We start from the raw sequence: 27457 nt of genomic DNA on the forward strand, positions 1-27457 counted from the left end.
TTCAAATTCGATTCAATATATCACATTCAATTTCGAAATGTAATATTCAAATTTGATTCCAATATATCAAATTTGATTTTGTTATGTAATATTCGAATTCGATTTTAATTTCGAAATTGTATTTCTAAGTTACAATTTTCTTTTGTAATGTAATATTCAAATTAGTTTTTATAATTCAGTTATCTTATAAATATTAGAATTATTTAATATTCAAGTTTAAATATTCAAATCAACTTATTCCCTCCCATATGTAAATGTTATAGTTGTAGTTGTTAACATTTCATTTGACAGGTTTAGTTTTGGAGAAAAGGGATGTACTGGTTTGGTGGTCGTGTTGGAATATTTTGATACTGATTTTTTTCTATATACTGCAATTATCTATCTATTTGCTCCTGTGGCATCTTTTATTTTTTATTTTTGTGTGGACACAACTGTGGAGGGTGGACTGCACACCATAAGAAGACGCTTTTTTTATCTTCATCTTCAATCAATTTCATATATTTTTGGAAAGGTAATATGCGGTCTATTATTTTTTTATTGGCAAAAATTCAGATGATGATAGTGATAGGTGGCTACCTGCTTTTACTTTGTGGATTTATTTAGTTGTTTTTTTTCTAAGAATTTAATTTAAAAAAATTATTCATCTTTATATTCATTGTAATTTTTAAGTCTATTCTACATTAGTGTTTCTTAACCAGAAGTGGCCCTATCAGGCCATATTTTCATGATGTCTTAACTAGAGCACTGGTAAAATATCAGTACCTATGGTGAGAGCCAGGTTAGTTACCATGGTTACTGAATATTTTACCTGTGCTCCAGTTAAGACGTTCTGAAAATATTGCCTACTAGCCTAGGTTTACTTGAGGACTGTGGTTTAGAAGTACTGATAATGTAGTATGGGTTGTGTTTTACTGTGCTAGTCCTGCCTTGTATCTGAGTACTGTTGAATGGGCATTGGCAGCCAGTGATGCTGACTGACTAGGGTCTAATTTATTGTGAAAAAAGGTTAGGTGTGGTTATCTAGCTGCTTAAAGTGTAACAGTTTTGCCTACCTCAAATGTTACTAATTCTCACAGATTAGTAACGTGGGAAAAAGACAGTGACAAAAGTTATGAGGTGGCGCCTACGGCTAACTGTTTATTGAATTTAATATAAAGGGTTAATACACCAATAATAAATCAATTGATTAATAATGCGAGGATGACTTTAACAAATTTCATATATATACACAATACTCAAATCATTCAGTAAATTCATGAAACTCTATTCAATATAAAAGAATTTAATTACTCAACACACGATATACAAATGACGGTATATTTTAAAATTGCATGAACGTTCATTCATTAAATTATAACTTTATCAATTCAATACCCTTAAATATAATGTTAATAAAATATTGATGAAAATGATCTTAAAAAATGTGATCATATAAAAAAATTAATTGACCCATTGGCTCAAAGAAATCGATTTAAAAAATTAGACTGCGATATTGTGCAGTGTTTTAAAAATATCATACATTATAAAAAACTATTGGTAACTAATGTTTCAATATTCTATTATCCTGTTTCCTTCCTCTTGAAAAAAATTTGACAACTAGTAACTGGACACAATGTGTTGTTAAACGTCTTTTGATAAACTGTCAGTTACAACTTCGATACTTTGTTCCACTTTAGATGTTATAATTTAACCCCTTAATGTCTTTTAGGTGATGTTATATAGGTTAATTATGTTCTTATAATGAAAGTCTCACTGATGTACTGACTTATGTCAGATTTCTTACCGGACAGGTGCAGGTGCTGTGCATACAAACAATCCTTACGAGACTGTTGCTCTTTCCGCCTGGCTTGCCCTGATTGTAACGGCATCTTCAGGCTAGCACTCCGATGTTGTGGGGTTCTTTGTAAATAGTTGCTTCAGTGTTGCTTTTTCTTTGATGTCCCCTAAAGAATCCTATTGGTTGTCTTCCTCCCGTGCACCAATGTGAACGATCTCCTAACGCCTACTCCGGTTAAATGTACTCACAGGTCCGGCGATCTTGGGAGTGTCAGCGACACTGTTTATCTTGTGAAGTTGACTTCGTTAATCTCCTAACGCCAAATTACGGGTTAAATAATATACCGAAATGGCGGTCCTGGGAGTAACCATATTTCCACTAACTCGCCAGTTAGATCGGGTGGTACGCTGGAGCTTTGTACTGGAGCTAGTTCCTTTCAACGCGTTTCGGCTCTGTGTGTTTTTTGTGAGCCTTTATATTTGTAGACTAGATTTTCTATTAGATTTGTGAAGTATGATATGTTAAAAAGATACATTTTGATACTTTTCGAATATTCGATTTCAATCAAATGTTTTCAAATGTTATATTCGAAATAATGCAATCCATTTTGATTTAGAATGTTCATAAAAATTGAATCTATATATTTGAATTTCAAATGTGTATATTCAATCTTTTATGTACATTCGAAATCGAAAGTGACATTCCAAATCGAATATACACATTCCAAATCGAAAGTGACATTCGAAAACTGTAAATAACATTCAAAAATAGAATTTTTAAGAATATTCGATCTTATCAACATTCAAATTTGTAATTTGAATTTCGGTAATAACATTCGTTCTAACATTCGAATTAGAAAATGTACACATTGGCCCATCCCACCCAGAAACTACTATCCATATGGCTTCTACACTTTTTAATTGTGTTAATTAAATATTTTTATATTAAGGTTCATATATAGGTTAAGGTATCAAATCACAATAATACATTTCTGCACAGGTACATTGCATACAAAATAGCCCAGTACACCTAAGAAAATGCAAAATATCAGAGAAATTATTCTATAGTGACACAATTAAGGAGGCATTACATGTACTAAAAGCTGAATATGTCAAAAGAAAATGGCAGAATAAAACCTCAGTTTTATATTTTGTACATAAACTTCAAGTCACTTTCGAACCTTCAAATATGGCAACAATATTGTAGAGAAAAATAGCAACTGTGACGGGTATATCTGAAATAACTAAACTCTCTAGCCTCAAATATAATCTTGAATATCAAATACTATTGGGATTAGTAGCCACCATGAAGGTTCACTAGGAAAGACTTAAATGCATTCCTCCCTAGTATATATCAGAGGAAGACTAATTTAGGCAAATAAGACATCCACCTTGTATGTATACATCAGCAGCATTACTACCCTCAAGTGTATATCAGGCAAAAACAAATTTGGATACAATAAGTACACATTTTATACACATATCAGCCAAATACTGGAGGACTGGTAGAAATGCAAAAACAAACAAGCTAAGTCTATACAATTAAAGGGACATAATACTCATATGCTAAATCACTTGAAACTGATGCAGTATAACTGTGAAAAGCTCACAGGAAAATATCACCTGAGCATCTCTATGTAAAAAAGGAAGATATTTTACCTCACAATCTCCTCAGCTCAGCAGAGTGAGTTCTGTGTAAAAAGTTATACTCAGCTGCTCCCAGCTGCAGGTAAAAAAATAAAAAAAATGAAGAAATGAACAGCAGCCAATCGGCATTAGCAGTGCTGAGGTCATGAACTCTTACTGTGATCTCATGAGATTTGACTTAACTCTCATGAGATTTCATAGTAAGCTTCCTTTACCTGATTGGTGAAATAATATGAGAGTTCACGATGCTCATCCTTTCAGTTGTCCCGGGACAGACATACTAATATGCTGCTTAGAAATCCTTTAAAATGGGAGGTGGCTACTGAGGAACTTTTGAGGTAAAATATCTTTCTTTTTTACATAGAGATGTTCAGGTGATATTTTCTAATCAGCTTTTTACAGCTATGCTGCATCACTTTCAAGTGTTTAAGCATTTGGGTATTATGGCCCTTTAAATACTATAGTGCAAAATGTAGAATTTTGAAGCTTATTTAACTTTACTCACTTGCCTCTTAGTTATTCTGTGAAATCATAGGATAGTATATATATATATATATATATATATATATATATATATATATATATATATATATATATATATATATCTTTATATCTATATAAACTTATGTAAAATTGTATTCCTTTATTAGTATGTCATCAAGCCTTTGTCAAGACAGCAACCAAAACATATATTTAGATGGAGTGCTAAAGCACCATGTTTAATTACTCATCGTCAGTACAACCAGATTAAACATGGTGCTTTAGCACGCCATATAAATATATGTTTTGATTGCGGTCTATGATTACGGCTCCAAGACGAAACGAGTAAGACCAGTCTTTTCCCTTTTTTAGAACATATGCCCTCATGAATACAAAGTCCTCAACTTTGAGCTAAAATAAGCTATTACTAGTGACTTTTATCAGGAACAATAAACAAATTGTAATCATATGGAAACTCTGATCAGTGTTAACAAAATAATATTTGACACAAAATAAAACAAAAATTAAGTCCCAATACAAGTTTTAAATGGGGATTTGTAGGAAAACAAACAGCCACATGTCTACTTAGCTTTCCACAGCTCTTGAGGTACATGAACATAGAAGAACATCAACCTATTCCCACTAGCCAGGCCACAAAGCTACCAGTCTGCCTAAAATCCCAATGGAGTTCTCTCACTGAAATTGCTCCCATGGGATCCACAGGGAATGGCTCTAGTGCTAATTTTCTCTCAGGAGTTACAAAGGGCCATAGGAATTCTAGACCTCACCTCAAGAAGCTGGCCACACTATCACAAGAAAAGGCTAAAGGTAAAACATAATTCCCCCTGCCAGCTCCAGAACCAGGGAGACAATTAACCTGCTGCTGCACCACAAGGCGCTTTGAAGCTGGATGAATAAAGGTAATTCTCTCTCATACCATACTAAAACTTGAGAGCTTCTCCCTCTCTCTCTCCAAAATCTTTACATATTTCTTTCATGTAATTAGCAAGAGTCCATGAGCTAGTGACGTATGGGATATACATTCCTACCAGGAGGGGCAAAGTTTCCCAAACCTCAAAATGCCTATAAATACACCCCTCACCACACCCACAAATCAGTTTTACAAACTTTGCCTCCCATGGAGGTGGTAAAGTAAGTTTGTGCTAGATTCTTCGTTGATATGCGCTTCGCAGCAGGCTGGAGCCCGGTTTTCCTCTCAGTGTGCAGTGAATGTCAGAGGGATGTGAAGAGAGTATTGCCTATTTGAATTCAATGATCTCCTTCTACGGGGTCTATTTCATAGGTTCTCTGTTATCGGTCGTAGAGATTCATCTCTTACCTCCCTTTTCAGATCGACGATATACTCTTATATATACCATTACCTCTACTGATTCTCGTTTCAGTACTGGTTTGGCTTTCTACTACATGTAGATGAGTGTCCTGGGGTAAGTAAGTCTTATTTTTGTGAGACTCTAAGCTATGGTTGGGCACTTTTATATAAAGTTCTAAATATATGTGTTTAAACATTTATTTGCCTTGATTCAGGATGTTCAATATTCCTTATTTCAGACAGTCAGTTTCATTATTTGGGATAATGCATTTGAATAATCAATTTTTCTTACCTTAAAATTTGACTTTTTTTCCTGTGGGCTGTTAGGCTCGCGGGGGCTGAAAATGCTTCATTTTATTGCGTCATTCTTGGCGCGGACTTTTTTGGCGCAAAAAAAATTTCTTTGTCATTTCCGGTGTCATACCTGTCGCCGGAAGTTGCGTAATTTTTTTGACGTTTTTGCGCCAAAAATGTCGGCGTCACTGGATGTGGCGTCATGTTTGGCGCTTAAAGCATTTAGGCGCCAAATAATGTGGGCGTCTTTTTTGGCGCTAAAAAATCTAGGCGTCATTATTGTCTGCACATTATTTAAGTCTCATTGTTTATTTGCTTCTGCTTGCTAGAAGCTTGTTCATTGGCATTTTTTCCCATTCCTGAAACTGTCATTTAAGGAATTTGATCAATTTTGCTTTATATGTTGTTTTTTCTATTACATATTGCAAGATGTCTCAGATTGACCCTGAATCAGAAGATACTTCTGGAAAATTGCTGCCTGATGCTGGATCTACCAAAGATAAGTGTATTTGTTGTAAACTTATGGTAACTGTTCCTCCGGCTGTTGTTTGTAATGAATGTCATGACAAACTTGTTAATGCAGATAAGATTTCCTTTAGTAATTTTCCATTACCTGTTGCTGTTCCATCAACATCTAATATTCAGGGTGTTCCTGTTAACATAAGAGATTTTGTTTCTAAATCTATTAAGAAGGCTATGTCTGTTATTTCCCCTTCTAGTAAACGTAAAAAGTCTTTTAAAACTTCTCATTTTTCAGATGAATTTTTAAATGAACATCATCATTCTGATTCTGATAATGATTTTTCTGGTTCAGAGGATTCTGTTTCAGAGGTTGATACTGATAAATCTTCATATTTATTTAAAATGGAATTTATTCGTACTTTACTTAAAGAAGTCTTAATTGCATTAGAAATAGAGGAATCTGGTCCTCTTGATACTAAATCTAAACATTTGAATACAGTTTTTAAACCTCCTGTAGTTATTCCAGAGGTTTTTCCCGTCCCTGATGCTATTTCTGAAGTAATTTCTAGGGAATGGAATAATTTGGGTAATTCATTTACTCCTTCTAAACGGTTTAAGCAATTATATCCTGTGCCATCTGACAGATTAGAGTTTTGGGACAAAATCCCTAAGGTTGATGGGGCTATCTCCACTCTTGCTAAACGTACTACTATTTCTACGGCAGATAGTACTTCCTTTAAGGATCCTTTAGATAGGAAAATTGAATCCTTTCTAAGAAAAGCTTACTTATGTTCAGGTAATCTTCTTAGACCTGCTATATCTTTAGCGGATGTTGCTGCAGCTTCAACTTTCTGGTTGGAAGCTTTAGCGCAACAAGTAACAGATCATAATACTCATAGCATTGTTAATCTTCTTCAACATGCTAATAACTTTATTTGTGATGCCATCTTTGATATAATTAGGGTTGATGTCAGGTATATGTCTTTAGCTATTTTAGCTAGAAGAGCTTTATGGCTTAAAACTTGGAATGCTGATATGTCTTCTAAGTCAACTTTGCTTTCCCTTTCTTTCCAAGGTAATAAATTGTTTGGTTCACAGTTGGATTCTATTATTTCAACTGTTACTAGGGGGAAAGGAGCTTTTTTACCACAGGATAAAAAATCTAAAGGTAAATTTAGGTCTGCTAATCGTTTTCGTTCCTTTCGTCACAATAAGGAACAAAAACCTGGTCCTTCCCCTACAGGAGCAGTATCAGTTTGGAAACCATCTTCAGTCTGGAATAAATCCAAGCCTTTTAGGAAGCCAAAGCCAGCTCCCAAGTCCACATGAAGGTGCGGCCCTCATTCCAGCTCAGCTGGTAGGGGGCAGATTACGTTTTTTCAAAGAAATTTGGATCAATTCGATTCACAATCTTTGGATTCAGAATATTGTTTCACAAGGGTACAGAATAGGCTTCAAGATAAGGCCTCCTGCAAGAAGATTTTTTCTTTCCCGTGTCCCAATAAATCCAGTGAAGGCTCAAGCATTTCTGAAATGTGTTTCAGATCTAGAGTTGGCTGGAGTAATTGTGCCAGTTCCAGTTTTGGAACAGGGGCTGGGGTTTTACTCAAATCTCTTCATTGTACCAAAGAAGGAGAATTCCTTCAGACCAGTTCTGGATTTAAAAATATTGAATCGTTATGTAAGGATACCAACATTCAAAATGGTAACTATAAGGACTATTCTGCCTTTTGTTCAGCAAGGGCATTATATGTCCACAATAGATTTACAAGATGCATATCTGCATATTCCGATTAATCCAGATCACTATCGGTTTCTGAGATTCTCTTTTCTAGACAAGCATTACCAGTTTGTGGCTTTGCCGTTTGGCCTAGCAACAGCTCCAAGGATTTTTACAAAGGTTCTCGGTGCCCTTCTATCTGTAATCAGAGAACAGGGTATTGTGGTATTTCCTTATTTGGACGATATCTTGGTACTTGCTCAGTCTTCACATTTAGCAGAATCTCATGCGAATCGACTTGTATCGTATGGTTGGAGGATCAATTTACCAAAGAGTTCGTTGATTCCTCAGACAAGGGTAACCTTTTTAGGTTTCCAGTTAGATTCAGTGTCCATGACTCTGTCTCTAACGGATAAGAGACGTCTAAAATTAGTTTCAGCTTGTCGAAACCTTCAGTCTCAATCATTCCCTTCGGTAGCCTTATGCATGGAAATTCTAGGTCTTATGACTGCTGCATCGGACGCGATCCCCTTTGTTCGTTTTCACATGCGACCTCTTCAGCTCTGTATGCTGAACCAGTGGTGCAAGGATTATACAAAGATATCACAATTAATATCTTTAAAACCGATTGTACGACACTCTCTAACGTGGTGGACCGACCATCATCGTTTAGTTCAGGGGGCTTCTTTTGTTCTTCCGACCTGGACTGTGATCTCAACAGATGCAAGTCTAACAGGTTGGGGAGCTGTATGGGGGTCTCTGACAGCACAAGGGGTTTGGGAATCTCAGGAGGCGAGATTAGCAATCAACATTTTGGAACTCCGTGCGATTTTCAGAGCTCTTCAGTCGTGGCCTCTTCTAAAGAGAGAGTCGTTCATTTGTTTTCAGACAGACAATGTCACAACCGTGGCATATGTCAATCATCAAGGAGGGACTCACAGTCCTCTGGCTATGAAAGAAGTATCTCGAATACTTGTATGGGCAGAATCCAGCTCCTGTCTAATTTCTGCGGTTCATATCCCAGGTATAGACAATTGGGAAGCGGATTATCTCAGTCGCCAAACATTACATCCGGGCGAATGGTCTCTTCACCCAGAGGTATTTCTTCAGATTTTTCAAATGTGGGGATTTCCAGAAATAGATCTGATGGCTTCTCATCTAAACAAGAAGCTTCCCAGGTATCTGTCCAGATCCAGGGATCCTCAGGCGGAAGCAGTGGATGCATTGTCACTTCCTTGGAAGTATCATCCTGCCTATATCTTTCCGCCTCTAGTTCTTCTTCCAAGAGTGATTTCCAAGATTCTAAAGTAGCGTTTGTTTGTTCTGCTGGTGGCTCCAGCATGGCCTCACAGGTTTTGGTATGCGGATCTTGTTCGGATGGCTACTTGCCAACCGCGGACTCTTCCGTTAAGACCAGACCTTCTATCGCAAGGTCCTTTTTTCCATCAGGATCTCAAATCCTTAAATTTGAAGGTATGGAGATTGAACGCTTGATTCTCAGTCATAGAGGTTTCTCTGACTCCGACATTAATACTATGTTACAGGCTCGTAAATCTGTGTCTAGGAAGATATATTATCGAGTCTGGAAGACTTACATTTCTTGGTGTTCTTCTCATAATTTTTCTTGGCATTCTTTTAGAATTCCTAGAATTTTACAGTTTCTTCAGGATGGTTTGGATAAAGGTTTGTCTGCAAGTTCCTTGAAAGGACAAATCTCTGCTCTTTCAGTTCTTTTTCACAGAAAGATTGCTAATTTTCCTGATATTCATTGTTTTGTACAGGCTTTGGTTCGTATAAAACCTGTCATTAAGTCAATTTCTCCTCCTTGGAGTTTGAATTTGGTTCTGGGGGCTCTTCAAGCTCCTCCGTTTGAACCTATGCATTCGCTGGATATTAAATTACTTTCTTGGAAAGTTTTGTTTCTTTTGGCCATCTCTTCTGCTAGAAGAGTTTCTGAATTATCTGCTCTTTCTTGTGAGTCTCCTTTTCTGATTTTTCATCAGGATAAGGCGGTTTTGCGAACATCATTTAAATTTTTACCTAAGGTTGTGAATTCTAACAACATTAGTAGAGAAATTGTTGTTCCTTCGTTGTGTCCTAATCCTAAAAACTTTAAGGAAAGATCGTTGCATTCTTTGGATGTAGTTAGAGCTTTGAAATATTATGTTGAAGCTTCTAAAGATTTCCGAAAGACTTCTAGTCTATTTGTTATCTTTTCTGGTTCTAGGAAAGGTCAATAGGCTTCTGCCATTTCTTTGGCATCTTGGTTAAAATCCTTGATTCATCATGCTTATGTCGAGTCGGGTAGAACTCCGCCTCAAAGGATTACAGCTCATTCGACTAGGTCAGTCTCTACTTCCTGGGCATTTAGGAATGAAGCTTCGGTTGATCAGATTTGCAAAGCAGCAACTTGGTCTTCTTTGCATACTTTTACTAAATTCTACCATTTTGATGTGTTTTCTTCTTCTGAAGCAGTTTTTGGTAGAAAAGTACTTCAGGCAGCTGTTTCAGTTTGATTCTTCTGCTTATAATTTCAGTTTTTTTCATTATAAGATTTAAACTTTATTTTGGGGTGTGGATTATTTTTCAGCGGAATTGGCTGTCTTTATTTTATCCCTCCCTCTCTAGTGACTCTTGCGTGGAAGATCCACATCTTGGGTATTCATTATCCCATACGTCACTAGCTCATGGACTCTTGCTAATTACATGAAAGAAAACATAATTTATGTAAGAACTTACCTGATAAATTCATTTCTTTCATATTAGCAAGAGTCCATGAGGCCCACCCTTTTTTGAGGTGGTTATGATTTTTTTGTATAAAGCACAATTATTCCAATTCCTTATTTTATATGCTTTCGCACTTTTTTCTTATCACTCCACTTCTTGGCTATTCGTTAAACTGATTTGTGGGTGTGGTGAGGGGTGTATTTATAGGCATTTTGAGGTTTGGGAGACTTTGCCCCTCCTGGTAGGAATGTATATCCCATACGTCACTAGCTCATGGACTCTTGCTAATATGAAAGAAATTAATTTATCAGGTAAGTTCTTACATAAATTATGTTTTTAGGGGCCTCCAACAAAAGTATCAGGAGTCCCTTTGTATTCAGCGGCACTTCTGTCAATAGCGGACAAGCAGACCCTTACCGGGTAAGATGTCTAGAGCCACTGTCTATGACCACATGTTCTACAACCTCTGTACGGGCATCCAGTCTCTTAGTAATCTTGCGCTCAAAGTCAGCATATAAAGCTTACACAACTGTGCAAAGTTCCTCCATAGTTAAAAAAAAACCAATATGATATTTGAAGTAATTCAAGGTAGTAGTTTCAAAGCAATTGCCCAACCTGGGTTTCTGCTGTGGGGATGTCAAGATCACAATGTTAGGCTGCCACCAAATATCCTGACAGTACGGATCAGTTCTCTAGGTTCACACTTACAGCAATCTTGGCACTGTTAAGTAGGGTAGACTACAATATGCAAATCTCTTTTTCTCTAGAGTAGATGGTGCTGTATAACAGAGATATTTGGCGGATATCCTAGTGATCTCCTAGAGCTTCTGATATTGTAGCCATACTTGGTCACTGCCCAGACATGTTCCACTTTTTAAAGGAAACAGCTTTCATTTCTCAAGACGCTTGATACTAAGGATTATTTCGTATTGCATTCTGTAGTTACTTTCACAGTGTGAGATGCTAGATTTTAGCCCACTTGGATTGTATAACAAGACCATTAAATCTTTATACCCACTGGTCTGCTTTTTTCTTTTTCTATCTTCTTTTTCCCCTTTAACCTGCTGCTATGGTCTTAATGGGCCTTACATTTGCCCATTCCTTTAAATAACTTCACAATGAGACTTCTGCCTCTTCTGACCTCTGGCCCATGGGTTGATTCTCCTGTGCAGATATCTTACATGTGTTTTTCACAAGTGTGTACTGCCCCACTGCTGTGTCCCCATGTGCAAGCTAAGAATATGTACACAAGAGTGATTTGTGCACAAACAAATAACTGACGGACTTTACAGTATAGTTCATCCTAACTAACTAAAGTCTGTGACAAGCAGGAAGGGGTTAGTAACTGTACTATATGCCCTGTACATAAATGGGATTCTGATTAATATTTGTTTCAAGCAGAAAGGGGATAATCGCTGCCCTGTATGTGAAAGGAAACATAAATCCACCATTACATGAACCACATCACACCATACTGGCTTATACACATAACAAAACGTTACACCAGAATTTTTTTTTAAAGGGACATAACAGTTTAAATCATTCTACCTCAAACGACACTCTATAACTCATATACAACATATTCAGTATTTGTAACTATATTTATATCCATCTATGTGTCTATTATCTATCTATGTGTGTTTTGTTCTTTATGGGATTACTAAGTTGTAAAAAGATGACTTACCATGCCACTGGCTCAGCACTGCAGCAAAAGGCATGTCTGTGGAATATAGCCGTAAGCCCTGTTCATCTTCCCACATAGCAACATGCTTTTCACTACAGTGCTTATTTTGGGCCTCGCAAAATAACAACTTTTATTTTTTTATGACTAAACAGAGACAAAAGGAAAAAAATGTGTGTACCGAACTATCCGCATGTGTAATATAAAGTGTAAGTTTACAGTGTACAGTATTGACAACATTTTGAATTGTTCTATCCATAGAAAAGCCAATGCAATTTGAATATTTCCCCATCTTACTTTGAATGACCTATATCTTTAAATCAGCTACCAATTGTATGTAAACTAAAAGCCTAAAAGCAGCTTTCACAAAAATAAATCAATGAACCAATGATTGTGAAAACGAGACGCATGGATGAATCATGACAACCTATTGTGAAATGAGGATTACATGTAACAAAATAACATAAAGAGGACACTTACTCTGGTGTTTGCATGTTTCGCTTTTCCCTAGAAACAAAACAAAATGTATGGATTAAATAATAGCATTAATACAGCAGTTATTAAACTATTTGTGACTGATGAAGCTATATGAGCCATAAATGCTGCTGCAGTCATATACATCAGCATTTGCCGCCAATGGGCACATTCAGGAAGGTTTATTCTCAGCTGAAAATTGTGTTTTTTTAGAATCAGGGAACTAAGAATATCAATCTTGAGTGTTCAAACCAATAAAGGGGCATTTGGTGAGATTCTCTAAAACTTGGCAACGCTGATTTCTACAAAATAAATGAGCAAGATGGAATCTCTGTATTCCTTGTTGATAAAGAAATGGTAACATGTTTAGGAAATCAAGCTTTTGTGTATATTTGAAGGGACATCAAACTTAAGGGAACATTGCACTGTATCATTTTCTCCTTTTTAATGTATTCTTAATGATTCATTTTACCCGCTGAAGTGTATTTAATAGTAGCTTAAAAAAAAAAACATTAAACAAAAGGCAGTGTCAGAAATCAACAATTAGGAATGGGAGAAAGAAAACCCAGACCATTTAAAAGGGTTTTTATATAGCATCTTCAGATACCATGATTTCTTATCAGCTGCTTGACTAAGTACTCTGTCCCTTCAATGTTTTTAAACATTTCATCTTAAGGAAGCCAGTGCATGACAGCTTACTAAAGAGTCTTGTACTTAATGCGTTAGTGCCAGTTTTTAAAGTAAAAAGCCACCTATGGCATCCAAGTATTTTTTAAGCTATGACATGGTGGGTAGGACATCCAGTCAGATGCAATACTGACTACCCTATTAAAATTAAATTAACGACAGGAAGATTTTGTAAGCCCTCATGGAGATAAATTGTATTGTGCACTGCTTTCATTTCTTTGCAGTGTTTAAAAAACTGTGCTGCCTCCTGTAAACTGAGAGGACTAGTTACTTTTTCCCTCTTGGCTAGTAACATTCCACCCCCCCTGATTGCTACATATTGACTTAATGCTGATTTGTTAAGACTTTGGGGCCGAATGGCCCCTGATGCCCCTGTTTCCGCGCGAGCCATCATGCTCGCCAGAAACAGCAGTTAAGAAGCAGTGATCTTAAGACCGCTGCTCCTTAACTGGTCTGCCACCTCTGAGGCTGCGGACATCAATCCGCCCAATCTCATATAATCGGATTGATTGACACCCCCTGTTAGTGGCCGTTTGGCTGAGAATCTGCAGGGGGCAGAATTGCACAAGCAGTTCACCAGAACTGCTTGTGCAATGTTAAATGCAGACAGCGTATGCTGTCGGCATTCAGCGATGTCTTTCGGACATGATCCGCTGAGCAGATAATTTGGAATTTGTTGTAGTTATTATTTAGGATTTTATTTAATACATTTCAGGTCTCACCGCACTCATCAAATTCAGTTAACTTGAGTTGAAAAATTGTACAACTCTCATTAATAAATATATCTGGATATCCAGACTGACAACTGATAATAATTTATAGAACTAAGTAGCAGAGTAGTATTTCTCAACTACAGTCCTCTAGTCTTGATAACAGGCAAAATGTAAATGTTTTTCGTGCCCAAGCCCAGGTAACTCAGTGACACTGATTAACAGATGACTCCAAGCAGGCAAATATGTAAAGCCTGGCCTGTTTCAAATACTTGATTACCGAATTAGACTAAGTAAGAGTTAGAATGTACTGACAAATGACACAGAGTACCATTGTCATGTTTCATTTGAATCAGCTGGACAACGGGGTAGAGGTTTTAAGTAAACTTTCCAGTCCTCAAATTAGTTGCTTTAAAATTGAAACACAAACTCATGTATATAATTTTGAATCTTGTTCCCTTTTCCAGTTTTAGGAAACGTATTGAACAAAGCAGTACAATGCACCAACAATATTTTATTCATTGGCTAAATTAAATATCCTAGCTTTGACTATAATAACTTCCTATAGAAATGTGATCTAGAACATGGCTTCTACCCACTAATGGAGACCAAAACATTAGCTCCAAAGGCTCTGCATTCTGCTAGAGTTGTTGGTGCCTCTAACAGAAAATATCTCATTGCTTATCTAGAGTTTAAATTCTAACGTTGATAATCATTTAAAAGCAAATTTGTTTTTCATTAATAATATGTTATATGTGAGTCGTCTTTATTTAATAGTGCCCCTTTAAACAGGTAAAAAAGAAAAAGAAAGGAATCTGATTGTTCAGGTCCAGAGTTAGACACTGGAAAGTCACATAATTTTGATAAACCTGAAAAATAACTGAAAATAAAAGTTCCTGAATATGAAAACATATGCTACAAGGTAGCAATAATGAAAACAAACACATAGATGGAGATGGAGAAACACAAAGATGCAGATGGCAAAAATATTTTTAGAATGTGACCATTGCTCATGAAAATGATGAGTGTTTTACTGTTACTTGCTGCTTTCATAGTATTTATTTTAGAAAACTATTGCCTCCTAATTTGGAAAATATGCAAAGACTGTACAAAAAAATTGAAAAACATCTTTGTTACATCTCAGGGTGATTACTCATAACTTTACCTGTTTTATTTCCAACACACATCCTACTTGACACTATAAGTTTGCACAGACTGGTCAACTTCACTACCAACAAAATTCTTACATCGGAATATCCACTTGTAAGTCTGCTATTGCTGAAAATGTGTACAGAAAAACATTGTAAAAGAGCACTTAAATATAGTAATGGTTTGCTTCATTGTTTTGTTGTATGTGTCAGATAACTGACATTTAACATTAACTTATTTCAATAATTCAGCGTATTGTTATTTTGAAAAGGTTCTTAAAGTTGTGAAGTTGTGGGTTTACTATAAAAATTCACAAAGACACACACATTCTAAAAATATTTATTTACACACACATATATATATATATATACATACATATATACACACACACAATATATATATATATATATATATATATATATATATATATATGTATATATATATATTTATATATATATATACACACATACACACACATATATTTATTTATATATATATATATATATATATATATATATATATATATATATATATATATACAGACACACACATATACATTTATTTATTTATATATATATATATATATATATATATATACACACACGCACATATATATTTATTTATATACATATATATATACACACACATGCACACACACATTTAAAGGCTGCAATTCCCACTAGTCACAGACAAGTAACAAATTGTAGATGATAATTAAGAAATCAGAATGTTCCTATATTAAATACAGAGTTGAATGGTGACTTTTCCCCCACTGTGTGTATGAGACCCATGTTTTTTCACAACTGGTATAATGATTACAATACATAAATATTTGTGTGAGATCTGTCATGTACAAATGTCGCCTTATTATGAAGAACACTACAGGCACTTACATTCCTTCTCTTCGACAGCACATGATGTAGCCCAGTATAGCGAAGAGCACCACAGCTACTGCTGATGGCACTGCCAGCGTTATCAGAAAGTCCACATAATAATCTCTGCTTTTCAGTGTATTCGATGGCGGCCTGTACTCTCCAAAGTCTGGTAGTATCCCTTCTCCTCTCACAACTTCATGAGCAACTGAAACTTGCTTTGTTTTATCAACCTGATTCACAAGAGAAAGAAAAAAATATTGTACAAGTTGGTAACAGACAGAGCATGGAATTTAAAGCAACTTTCTAATTTAATCCTGTTAATGCTGTTGTAATCAAAACTAAACTAACACACCTGCATAATTTCTATACCTCATACGCTTATTGACTCCCTACTAATGCTTATTAAAGGGACATGAAACTCAATTTTATTATTTCATGATTCATATAGAGCATAGTATTTTAAACAACTTTAAAATTTACTTCTAATATAAAATTTGATTTATTCATTTGAAGAGCAACAATGAACTACTGGAAGCTAGCTGAACACATCAGGTGAGCCAATGATAAGAGGAATATAAGTTTAGACACTAATCAGGAGCTAGCTCCCAGTAGTGCATTGCTGCTCCTGAGCCTACCCAGGTTTGGGTTTCATCAAAGTATACAGGTGGCCCTCGGTTTACAACAGTTCAGTTTACACCGTTTCAGAATAACAACCTTTTGTTCCAGTTATGTGACTGCTATTGAAAAGCATTGAGAAGCAGTGCATTGATTAAAATAGCCAGTAGGTGGAGCTGTCCGCTTGTGTTGCAGCAAAGCCAAGCAAGCTGAAATTAATCAGTTTAACCAGACCTGAGCTATCGAGCAGATTTTAAAGGAACAAGATCTTCCTGTCTTTAAATCAGTCCAGATTGGAATGCATAGAAATAACTTTTTTCAGAAAAATGCAAGTGACGTTTGTGTTGTGTGATTATTTTATTAGGTTTATAATGCTGTTTAGCAAATGTTTTTGTTCATTTAACTTAGTTTAATTATATATTCTGTGTTGTGTGATTATTTTATTAGGTTTATAATGCTGTTTAGCATTTAAAGTCTTCATTTCAAAGCTTCAAAAATAATGTATTAGGTGTTACTTATGACAATTTTGAGAGGGGCCTGGAACCTAACTCCCTCACTTCCCATTGACTTACATTATAAACTGGGTTTCAATTTACAACGGTTTTAATTTACAACCATTCCTTCTGGAACCTAACCTAACGGCTACCTGTACAAAGAAAACAGAACAAATGAGATAAATAACTAACGGCTAGATTACGAGTTTTGCGTTATGAGGGGTGTGGTGCTAATTTGCACGTTATTGTCACCACTCACTTACCTACAGCGCTGGTATTACAGGTTTTCCTAAACCCGGCGTTATTAGGCAAGAAGTGAGCGTAGAGCAAAATTGTGCTCCATACCGCACTCCAATACCAGCACTGCTTAAGTCAGAGGTGAGCTGGTTGTACGTGCTCATGCACGATTTCCCGATAGACATCAATGGGGAGAGCCGGCTGAAAAAAGCCTAACATCTGCAAAAAAGCAGCGTAAAGCTCCGTAATGCAGCCCCATTGATTCCTATGGGGAAACGAAATTTATGTTTACACCTAACACCCTAACATGAACCCTGAGTCTAAACACCCCTAATCTTACACTTAATAACCCCTAATCTGCTGCCCCCGACATTGCCGACACCTGCATTATACTCATTAACCCCTAATCTGCCGCCCCCGACATCGCCAACACCTACATTATACTTATTAACCCCTAATCTGCTGCCCCCAACATTGCCGACACCTACATTATATTTATTAACCCCTAATTTCCTGCCCCCAATGTCACCGCAACCTACCTACATTTATTAACCCCTAATCTGCCGCCCCCAACGTCGCCGCCACTATAATAGACATATTAACCCCTAAACCGCCGTACTCCCGCCTTACAAACACTAGTTAAATATTATTAACCCCTAATCTGCCGCATCTAACATCGCTGCCACCTACCTACATTTATTAACCACTAATCTGCCGTCCCAAACGTCGCCGCCACTATACTAAAGTTATTTACCCCTAAACCTGATTGGCGGCAATGTCGGGAGCGGAAGATTTGGGGTTAATAATTTTATTTTAGTGTTTGCGATGCGGGAGGGCCTCGGTTTAGGGGTTAATAGGTAGTTCATGGTTGTTAGTGTACTTTTTAACACTTTAGTTATGAGTTCTATGCTACAGCTTTGTAGCGTAAAACTCATAACTACTGATTTTAGATTGCGTTACGAATCTTGCGGGATAGGCTGCACCGCTCACTTTTTGGCCTCCAAAAAAAAGCTTGTAATATCGGCGCTATGGAAATTCCATTGAAAAAAGCCTTTACGAAAATTGCGTAAGTTAATTTGCGGTACGGCCAAAAAAGTGTGCAGTACAGTGTACCTACAAGACTCGTAATAGCAGCGGTAGTGAAAAAGCAGCGTTATGAGCCTTAACGCTGCTTTTTTACTCATAACGCAAAACTCGTAATCTAGCCGCATGTAATTAGATAAGTAAATTGGAAAATTGCATGTCCTGCCTCATGAAACTTTGAAGGGACAAATTTGTTCTATCACAATTTAGATAGAACATAGAATTTTAAACAACTTTCAAATGTATGTCTATTATTACATTTTTTTCATTTTCTTGTTATCCTTTGTTGAAAAGCAGGACGGTAAGTTCAGGGGTGTGCAGATGTCTGCAGCACTATATGGCAGCAGCTTTTCCAACAGTGTTATACATTAGCAAGAGCACTAGATTGCAGCACTATTTCCTGTCATGTAGTGCTCCAGACATGCACGCTACCTATCTAGATAGTTCTTTAACAAAAGACGAACAATGAAAAGAAGACAATTGATAATAGAAGTAAATTGGAATCTTTTTAAAAATTGTACTCTACATCTAAATCATGAAAGACAAAATTGTGGGTTTTATGTCCTTTTAATTTTTTTTTTACTGTGCCTTTAACTGATAGGGAATTCCTGTTAATGCTCCTTACTTGATGGTGACTTTATTGCTAATGTTCATTGGTTAAAAGGTACTTACTGCTTAACTGATAAGGACCCTTTACTGATAGGGACTTCCGTTTAATTCTTATTGCACATTAGTGGTAAGTACCTTTAAAGGGACATAATACTCATATACTAAATTACATGACATAGAGATAGTCAGGGGATATTTTCTAGTCAGCTATTTACAGTTATGCTGCATCACTTTCAAGTGCTTCAACATTTGGGTATCATGTCCCTTTAAGTAAAAACCATTGGTAGGAAGTGCACAACGGACAGCGATATGTAATTTTTATTTAGGCAATAAAATGTCATCATAATACATGCTGCTCTTTTATACAGATGCTCAAACATGTTTTTTTATGTACAATGTCCCTTTAAATGAGCAGATTGTTGCATTTTCATTTGTATGCACATTAACAAATATACTGTTTTCCCTCCATGTGTGCAATAAAGATTTATCACCTGATTGTTATATTCGAAGAACAGCACATGCTTTGCACAAGTTTTAATAATTATTTGTGCCACCGTTAAGCTAAGCATAAGTACATTTTCTTTGGAAATATTTTTTAAACCTGTATGGAATGTTAGTGTGGGTCATGTGACTAATGGTTACATTACCCCATTAGCAGACCTACTCAAGAGAGGGCCCTGGTGCAAAAATTGTTTTGGGCTCCCCAAAGGTAACTCAGTAGTAAACCCCAGTAATAATATACATGCTACTCTGTATAATGCTTATGAGGATAGATATGCACTCATAAAAGGCTCCCTGCATTAGGATTGTACATATTCTGCACACACCTATGTATAGACTGGCTGCTATGGGCTCCCTCCAGCACTCTGGCCCTGGTGCCACTGCATCTGCTGCACCAATGGTAGTTCCACCCCTGCATTACCCAAAAACATGTATCTATAGAACATTTCTTAAAAAAAGTTAAAGGGACATGTAAAATTGTATTCCCTTTAGTTTTTCATTTTACCTATTGGAGTGTATTACATTTTATTTTACAAATAGCCCATTTACCATTATTTTGTCATTTGAAATGTTTCTGCAGGAGCTTTGAATGCAATGGACTTGCATTAGCTGCTCGCCTGAGTACTTTCTCCCTTTAAAATTCAAGCTTAAATTACATAAATAAATATGAAATAGATGCAATTTATAGTTCAGATACAGTGACATGCGTAAGCAGATATGGGTTTCAATAAATAACTTACCAATGAAATCTTGCACCAATCTATCTGAAACTGAGCTCGAAATTTCTTATCACAGCTTATTGCGGGTTCCATCTCTTGACTGCATCTAAGCTGATTTTGTGGGTTTTCAACCTCCCTTAAACATGAAGAGAAAGGGACATCTGCACCTACCATAACATATACCCTAAAAAATAAAGAGGTTGTCAAGGGCTGTATATGCACATGATTCATTTTACACTTCATGTTTCGCCTTTCATGTCATCCATTTGAATATATATAGACAGAAGATAAACATTAGGTCCTAGTTTCCATTGCATCTGTAAACTATTTAACCCCTTAATGACCGCAGCACTTTTCCATTTTCTGTCCGTTTGGGACCAAGGCTATTTTTACATTTTTGCGGTGTTTGTGTTTAGCTGTAATTTTCCTCTTACTCATTTACTGTACCCACACATATTATATACCGTTTTTCTCGCCATTAAATGGACTTTCAAAAGATACCATTATTTTCATCATATCTTATAATTTACTATAAAAAACATTATAAAATATGAGGAAAAAATGGAAAAAAACACACTTTTTCTAACTTTGACCCCCAAAATCTGTTACACATCTACAACCACTAAAAAACACCCATGCTAAATAGTTTCTAAATGTTGTCCTGAGTTTAGAAATACCCAATGTTTACATCTTCTTTGCTTTTTTTGCAAGTTATAGGGCCATAAATACAAGTAGCACTTTGCTATTTCCAAACCACTTTTTTTCAAAATTAGCGCTAGTTACATTGGGACACTAATATCTTTCAGGAATCCCTGAATATCCATTGACATGTATATATTTTTTTTTTCAAAGACATCCCAAAGTATTGATCTAGGCCCATTTTGGTATATTTCATGCCACTATTTCACCGCCAAATGCGATCAAATAAAAATAATTGTTCACTTTTTCACAATTTTTTTCACAAACTTTAGGTTTCTCACTGAAATTATTTACAAACAACTTATGCAATTATAGCATAAATGGTTGTAAATGCTTCTCTGGGATCCCCTTTGTTCAGAAATAGCAGACATATATGGCTTTGGCTTTGCTTTTTGGTAATTAGAAGGATGCTAAATGCGACTGCGCACAATACGTGTATTATGCCCAGCAGTGAAGGGGTTAATTAGGGAGCATGTAGGGAGCTTCTAGGGTTAATTTTAGCTTTAGTGTAGTGTAGTAGACAACCCCAAGTATTGATCTAGGCCCATTTTGGTATATTTCATGCCACCATTTCACCGCCAAATGCGATCAAAGTAAAAAAAACGTTAATTTTTTCACAATTTTAGGTTTCTCACTGAAATTATTTACAAACAGCTTGTGCAATTATGGCACAAATGGTTGTAAATGCTTCTCTGGGATGCCCTTTGTTCAGAAATAGCAGACATATATGACTTTGGCGTTGCTTTTTGGTAATTAGAAAGTCGCTAAATGCTGCTGCGCATCACACGTGTATTATGGCTAGCAGTGAAGGGGTTAATTAGGTAGTTTGTAGGGAGCTTGCAGGGTTAATTTTAGCTTTAGTGTAGAGATCAGCCTCCCACCTGACACATCCCACCCCCTGATCCCTCCCAAACAGCTCCCTTCTCTCCCCCACCCCACAATTGTCCCCGCCATCTTAAGTACTGGCAGAAAGTCTGCCAGTACTAAAATAAAAGTTTTTTGTTTTTTTTTTAAGAAAAAAAAAAAGCAGCATATTTACATATGCTGTGTTTAGGATCCCCCTTAACCCCCAACCTCCCTGATCCCCCCCAAAACAGCTCTCTAAGCCTCCCTCTCAGCCTTATTGGGGGCCATCTTGGGTACTGGCAGCTGTCTGCCAGTACCCAGTTTGAACAATCAAATGTTTATTTTTTTTAATTTTTTAATTTTTTTTCTGTTGTGTTTTTCTGTTTTCTGTTCTGTTGTGTAGCTCAATCCCCCCCCCCGCCCACCACCTAGATCACACCTAAGGGGTTTTTTTTTTAACATTAAATGTCCCACATTTTTTCTGTAGTGTAGCGTTCCCACCCGCTCCCTCCCCGTGCACGCGCCCGCCCCCTCGTGCACGTGCGCGCTCCCGAGCGCTCCCCCGGACTTACCCGCCCCCGCTCCACATGACCAGGGCCATCGATGGCCGCCACCCACCACCCACACCGGCTCCCACCCACCAACGATACCGGCCATCGATGTCCGGTGCAGAGAGGGCCACAGAGTGGCTCTCTCTGCATCGGATGGCCGTAAAAGGTTATTGCAGGATGCCTCCATATCGAGGCATCACTGCAATAACCGGAAAGCAGCTGGAAGCGAGCAGGATCGCTTCCAGCTGCTTTCCACACCGAGGACGTGCAGGGTACGTTCTCAGGCGTTAACTGCCTTTTTTCTGAGGACGTACCCTGCACGTCCTTGGTCGTTAAGGGGTTAAAGTAGTATTAAAGTGATGGTAAACTTTCCTCTTTGTATAAACAGATCCGTAATGTTAGCATTTTATATGGGGTTACTTTTTAATGTAAAGCTAAAATTCAAATACCCAACACTATAGCCGCCCACTTCAAAAGTAATTTTTTTTGAGCTAACGGTTTGAACTATTCTCCAATTGTCACTCTAGCCATACGGCACTCACACCTTTTTTTCCGCTAGAGTGCATTATCTCCATTAAAGTTTATGGCGATGTTTTATGTTATCACCTCGTTGCATAGTTTACAATGACAAAGGAAACTAGGCATAAGACTGTCTCAAAGGTTCATTTTAAGATACTTATTTTCATAATTCACTGGAATGTTACAACCATGCCAGACTTTGTTTACTGTGTAAACCTAATATAACTTCTGCATTTATTATGTTCGTAAGGTTCTCATTTCAATTTCTTTGACATGTTTCTTTCTGACACCCAAATAACAATCAGTTTTTTGGTCTTCATACATTTTGCTTTTTATATATATATATATATATATATATATATATATATATATATATATATATATAGTCATTAAGGACATAAGCACTAACTGGTCTACAGATATAATATAATCTTTATTTTGTGAAGTTTTAGGACCACTAGTGCCCCTTCCTCTTATATATATATATACAATAGGAGCAAAATCTACCTTGTTTCTATTGAGGTGGTAAAGGTTGGATACTGGTGGTAACATAAAAAGTATCCATAGACTTTAATGGAGATAAATGTTTTTACCAACAGTTTCCAAACTTTTACTCCTCAATGGAAACTAGGCTTTAGACAAAATATTGACATGAGAAACACTATAGAAATATTTCCAAATTAAGTGTAATAATCTAAAATGCCACTGGTTACATATGGTATAAATACAATTTTATATGAGAAATACATATTTGGTTTACTCCATTTGCTACAAGTACATCCAGAAAGTCTGCAAACACTGGATGTTCTGATTCTCTAGCAACTGATTATGATGTTGTCACAGAGTCTTGTAATTTGTGTCTTCAATAATAATAGACTTGGATTTTATACAACCGTTTATTTAGATCTTATTGAAGCACGACTACATTTTACCCAACGTTAAAAGGTATTAGTCACTGGCTCTTTTTATATCTGAAAAGAGAATGATAGTTACAGTCACCAGCAAAGTAAAAATATAGATACGTAATATAACCACACTCCTGTATCCATGTTAACAGCTGAAGAAAAATGTTGTTGTAAGCATTTCATAACCACAATTACATAGCTTGTCAACGTCTTAATGGCCAACTCTGTATGTCAAGGAAATTATCCCCCTCTTTAAAAGATAATCATTATATAATTTTACATTGTATAGGAACTGGTAAGCTTTGTTTTTCTTTCTGTATAATTTCACATAGTTAACCCTTTGAGTGCTAAGCACTATCCCACCTTGGTGCTAAGCTTTTTTAGGATTTTTTTTTGTTTTAAATTTTTTAAAATATTTTTTTTTTACTTTTTTTTTCCCCCAGATCCCCAAGACTTACACTGTTGGAAAGGTTAGGTGATTACCTTTCCAACGGTGGGTCTTGGGGGTCTGTAGCTGCTTAGATTAGGTAAGGCTTCTAAGCAGCATGCCACCTGCTCCTATATTTAACATTGTTAATGTTAAAGTAAAGGTCAATTTTGGTGAATGAAAGCCCGTTTTTTAAAAATACTATTAAAAACAGGGGCACTTTCATTCATCAAAGTTTAGAAGGCAGCCATTTTGATTAAAAACTTACCTTTGTTTTTTTCACAGCCAGAGCAGCTTCGCCCACCCGGAAATCCTCTCTTCACACGTCATCAATGACTAATCCAGCTTCATCTAATCACGGCATGGCCTTAGGCAATGACTACCCTGGGGGTAAAGCTGTGATTGGAGGAAGCTGGATTAGTCATTGATGACGTGTGAAGATAGGATCTCAGGGTAAGGGAAGCTGCTCTGGCTGTGCAAAGAAGAGAGGTAAGTTTTTAATCAAAACGGCTGCTTTGTAAACTTTGATGAATGAAAGTACCCCTGTTTTTTAATAGTATTTTTAAAAAACGGGCTTTCATACATCAAAGTTTACCTTCACTTTAAATAAAGTTACACGGTGACGTCATCACGTCATTGCGCGTGACGTCACCGCGCATAACGTGAAGCCCAGGCGATGCCCGGGGTAGGAGTGGGTGGGAGCCCCCAGATCTCCCTCAGGGTGGGAGAGTACTAGCGACGGATCTGAGCCGTCATTAGCACCAGAGTGGGAAACTCTGCGACGGCTCAGAGCCGTCTTTAGCACTCAAGGGGTTAAATCTTATACATGGTTGCAGATTTATTTGACTAAAAATATCACTAACATACAAACAATAAAAAGTAATGTGAAAAGTACAAATAAACGTCAATTTTAATACAGGTGTTCAAATCCAGGACATTCCACACTCAATGTATTTCAACAGGAAGCATCTGTTACCTTCACACCTGGGTATTTTATAATAACTGTTAAAACTAATACTTGAATGTGTTTGTTTATTATCTACCAAGGCCCAAATGGATTTATTCCAGTCTTATTATTAACTATGCTTCACTCATCTTTTTCACATGAAGAGCTTTATTTATCTATACATGCAGCTTCAGATCCCTTGGGGTACAGAATCCCTCATGTTAGCCTGCAGTTAAAGCTGCTTCCAAGTTGTTTTGCTGGGAGCTAGCTTCTGATTGTTGGCTGCACATATATATCTCTTGTCATTGGCTTACTGATGTGTTCAGCTAGCTCCCAGTAATGAATTACTGCTCCTTCAATAAAGGATACCAAGAAAATTAAGCACATTTGATAATAGAAGTGATTTGGAAAGTTGTTTAAAATTGTATGCTCTATCTTAATTTTGAAAGTTTTCACATCCCTTTAAAAGATCCTGGACTCATTCATCATTGTTGATTTTCGCTATCAGCCAAGAGAGAAGGGGGCAAGTTGCATAAGCAATCGCTTATGCAATCTTAACTGGCAGCAAATTCTACCTCACTCCCCGAAAACATAGGAAGACTGGTTCCCTGTCTGGGAACATTGTCCACTTGCATATAATAAATGGAGGGCTTGGCATCAATTTTTTTTATAGAAACTTTTGGAAAATAATACATATTTCTTAATATATAAACATTCTATATACACAAGACTAGTCAAATAGTTTTGCTTAAAATAATCATAGAGAAATCCAAATGAGTAATACAATGTAATATCCCCAAATTTTATTGCATGAAAGTTTACCAGGCAATACATTTATAACTGCTATGGGAATGCTAATATTGATAGAGTTAATGGGTGAATATTGCTGCATTTTTAACATTGCTTGCACAACTCTGCCCAAATGACTTCAAAATATTTTGAAATATTATTTAACATTTAAATGCAGAAAGTTCAAAACAGTTGCATATACTTAGTAAGGTCAATTACAGGAAGGAGATGCATGGAGTTTTAGGGCTTCACAGATCATAGAGAAATCCAAATGAGTAATACAATGTAATATCCCCAAATTTTATTGCATGAAAGTTTACCAGGCAATACATTTATAACTGCTATGGGAATGCTAATATTGATAGAGTTAATGGGTGAATATTGCTGCATTTTTAACATTGCTTGCACAACTCTGCCCAAATGACTTCAAAATATTTTGAAATATTATTTAACATTTAAATGCAGAAAGTTCAAAACAGTTGCATATACTTAGTAAGGTCAATTACAGGAAGGAGATGCATGGAGTTTTAGGGCTTCACAGATTATTAAGATACACATTTGAAAAGGACCCTATACTGGAATTTTTTTCTCTTGATGGGGAAAATGAAATGCGATAAAATGGTCTGTTGGGAATTATAAGGAGGAATCAGGGATTGAGAATTTAAAGGATAGGTAGATAAGTTCATGAACCAACCTGCATATCAACTTTTTACAAGGTGACCTGCATCAATTGGTAGCTCACAGGAAAGGCTCTCTACTGCTTTATTATTTTTATAGATGCCTCTTTGTAAAGTTACCCTGAGATAGTGCACTTATGTTCTAGGGCTGCTGAATATGTTGTTGCTCTACAGATAAATTATAATAATAATAATAATGATGATCAAGACGAAGAGGCTAAAGGTTATGATATATGGTCACATGCAGAAAACCAATGAGAAAAACCCATGTCATATAACAAATATGATAAAGATGTTTAACGATTTCCAGCATTTATTTCAAGCAGCTTAAAATAAAAGATAAATGATCCAATGTATAAAAAACTAAAGACAAGAATAGTGATCTGAAGAAGTTTAAAGGGACATAAAACAATTTTACATGGTAATTTAACATTTTTAATTATATGTAGTAAAAATCTTTGTAATATTATCTTATTATTTATTTTACCCCTTTATCTTGTAATTTACCCTGCTGTGTCCCTTATTGGCCTCATGAGATGTGATAAAATAAGATACTGCAACACAATGCATGATTTGCTAATAAAATGACAGAGGCAAGTCTTGTCTACTCCAGTAAAACTCCAGATTGGCTCCTTCAAGTGAGGCAAGTGGTCACTGAAATAATTTCAGCAAAATAATTACAGGGAGTGCATAATTATTAGGCAAGTTGTATTTTTGAGGATTAATTTTATTATTGAACAACAACCATGTTCTCAATGAACCCAAAAAACTCATTAATATCAAAGCTGAATAGTTTTGGAAGTAGTTTTTAGTTTGTTTTTAGTTATA

At 36.3% G+C, this 27457-nt stretch overlaps 1 protein-coding gene across 3 annotated transcripts in view; it reads right to left on the reverse strand.

The window, feature by feature from the left end:
* The window catches only part of SGCE (sarcoglycan epsilon), a 193345-nt gene that overhangs the window by 78156 nt on the left and 87732 nt on the right, over window positions 1-27457 (reverse strand). For 2 of the 3 annotated variants that reach the window (XM_053714063.1, XM_053714064.1), the window contains exons 6-7: window positions 20292-20454; window positions 16031-16242 (exon numbers count right to left, since the gene is read on the reverse strand). In XM_053714063.1, coding sequence (XP_053570038.1) covers window positions 16031-16242; window positions 20292-20454 — 375 coding nt within the window. Of the gene's footprint in view, window positions 1-12597; window positions 12625-16030; window positions 16243-20291; window positions 20455-27457 lie in introns of all 3 variants that reach the window. The other variant, XM_053714062.1, reaches the window with a different exon arrangement.

The sequence above is a fragment of the Bombina bombina genome, chromosome 5, assembly GCF_027579735.1.
Source record: "Bombina bombina isolate aBomBom1 chromosome 5, aBomBom1.pri, whole genome shotgun sequence".
NCBI classification, from domain to species: domain Eukaryota; kingdom Metazoa; phylum Chordata; class Amphibia; order Anura; family Bombinatoridae; genus Bombina; species Bombina bombina.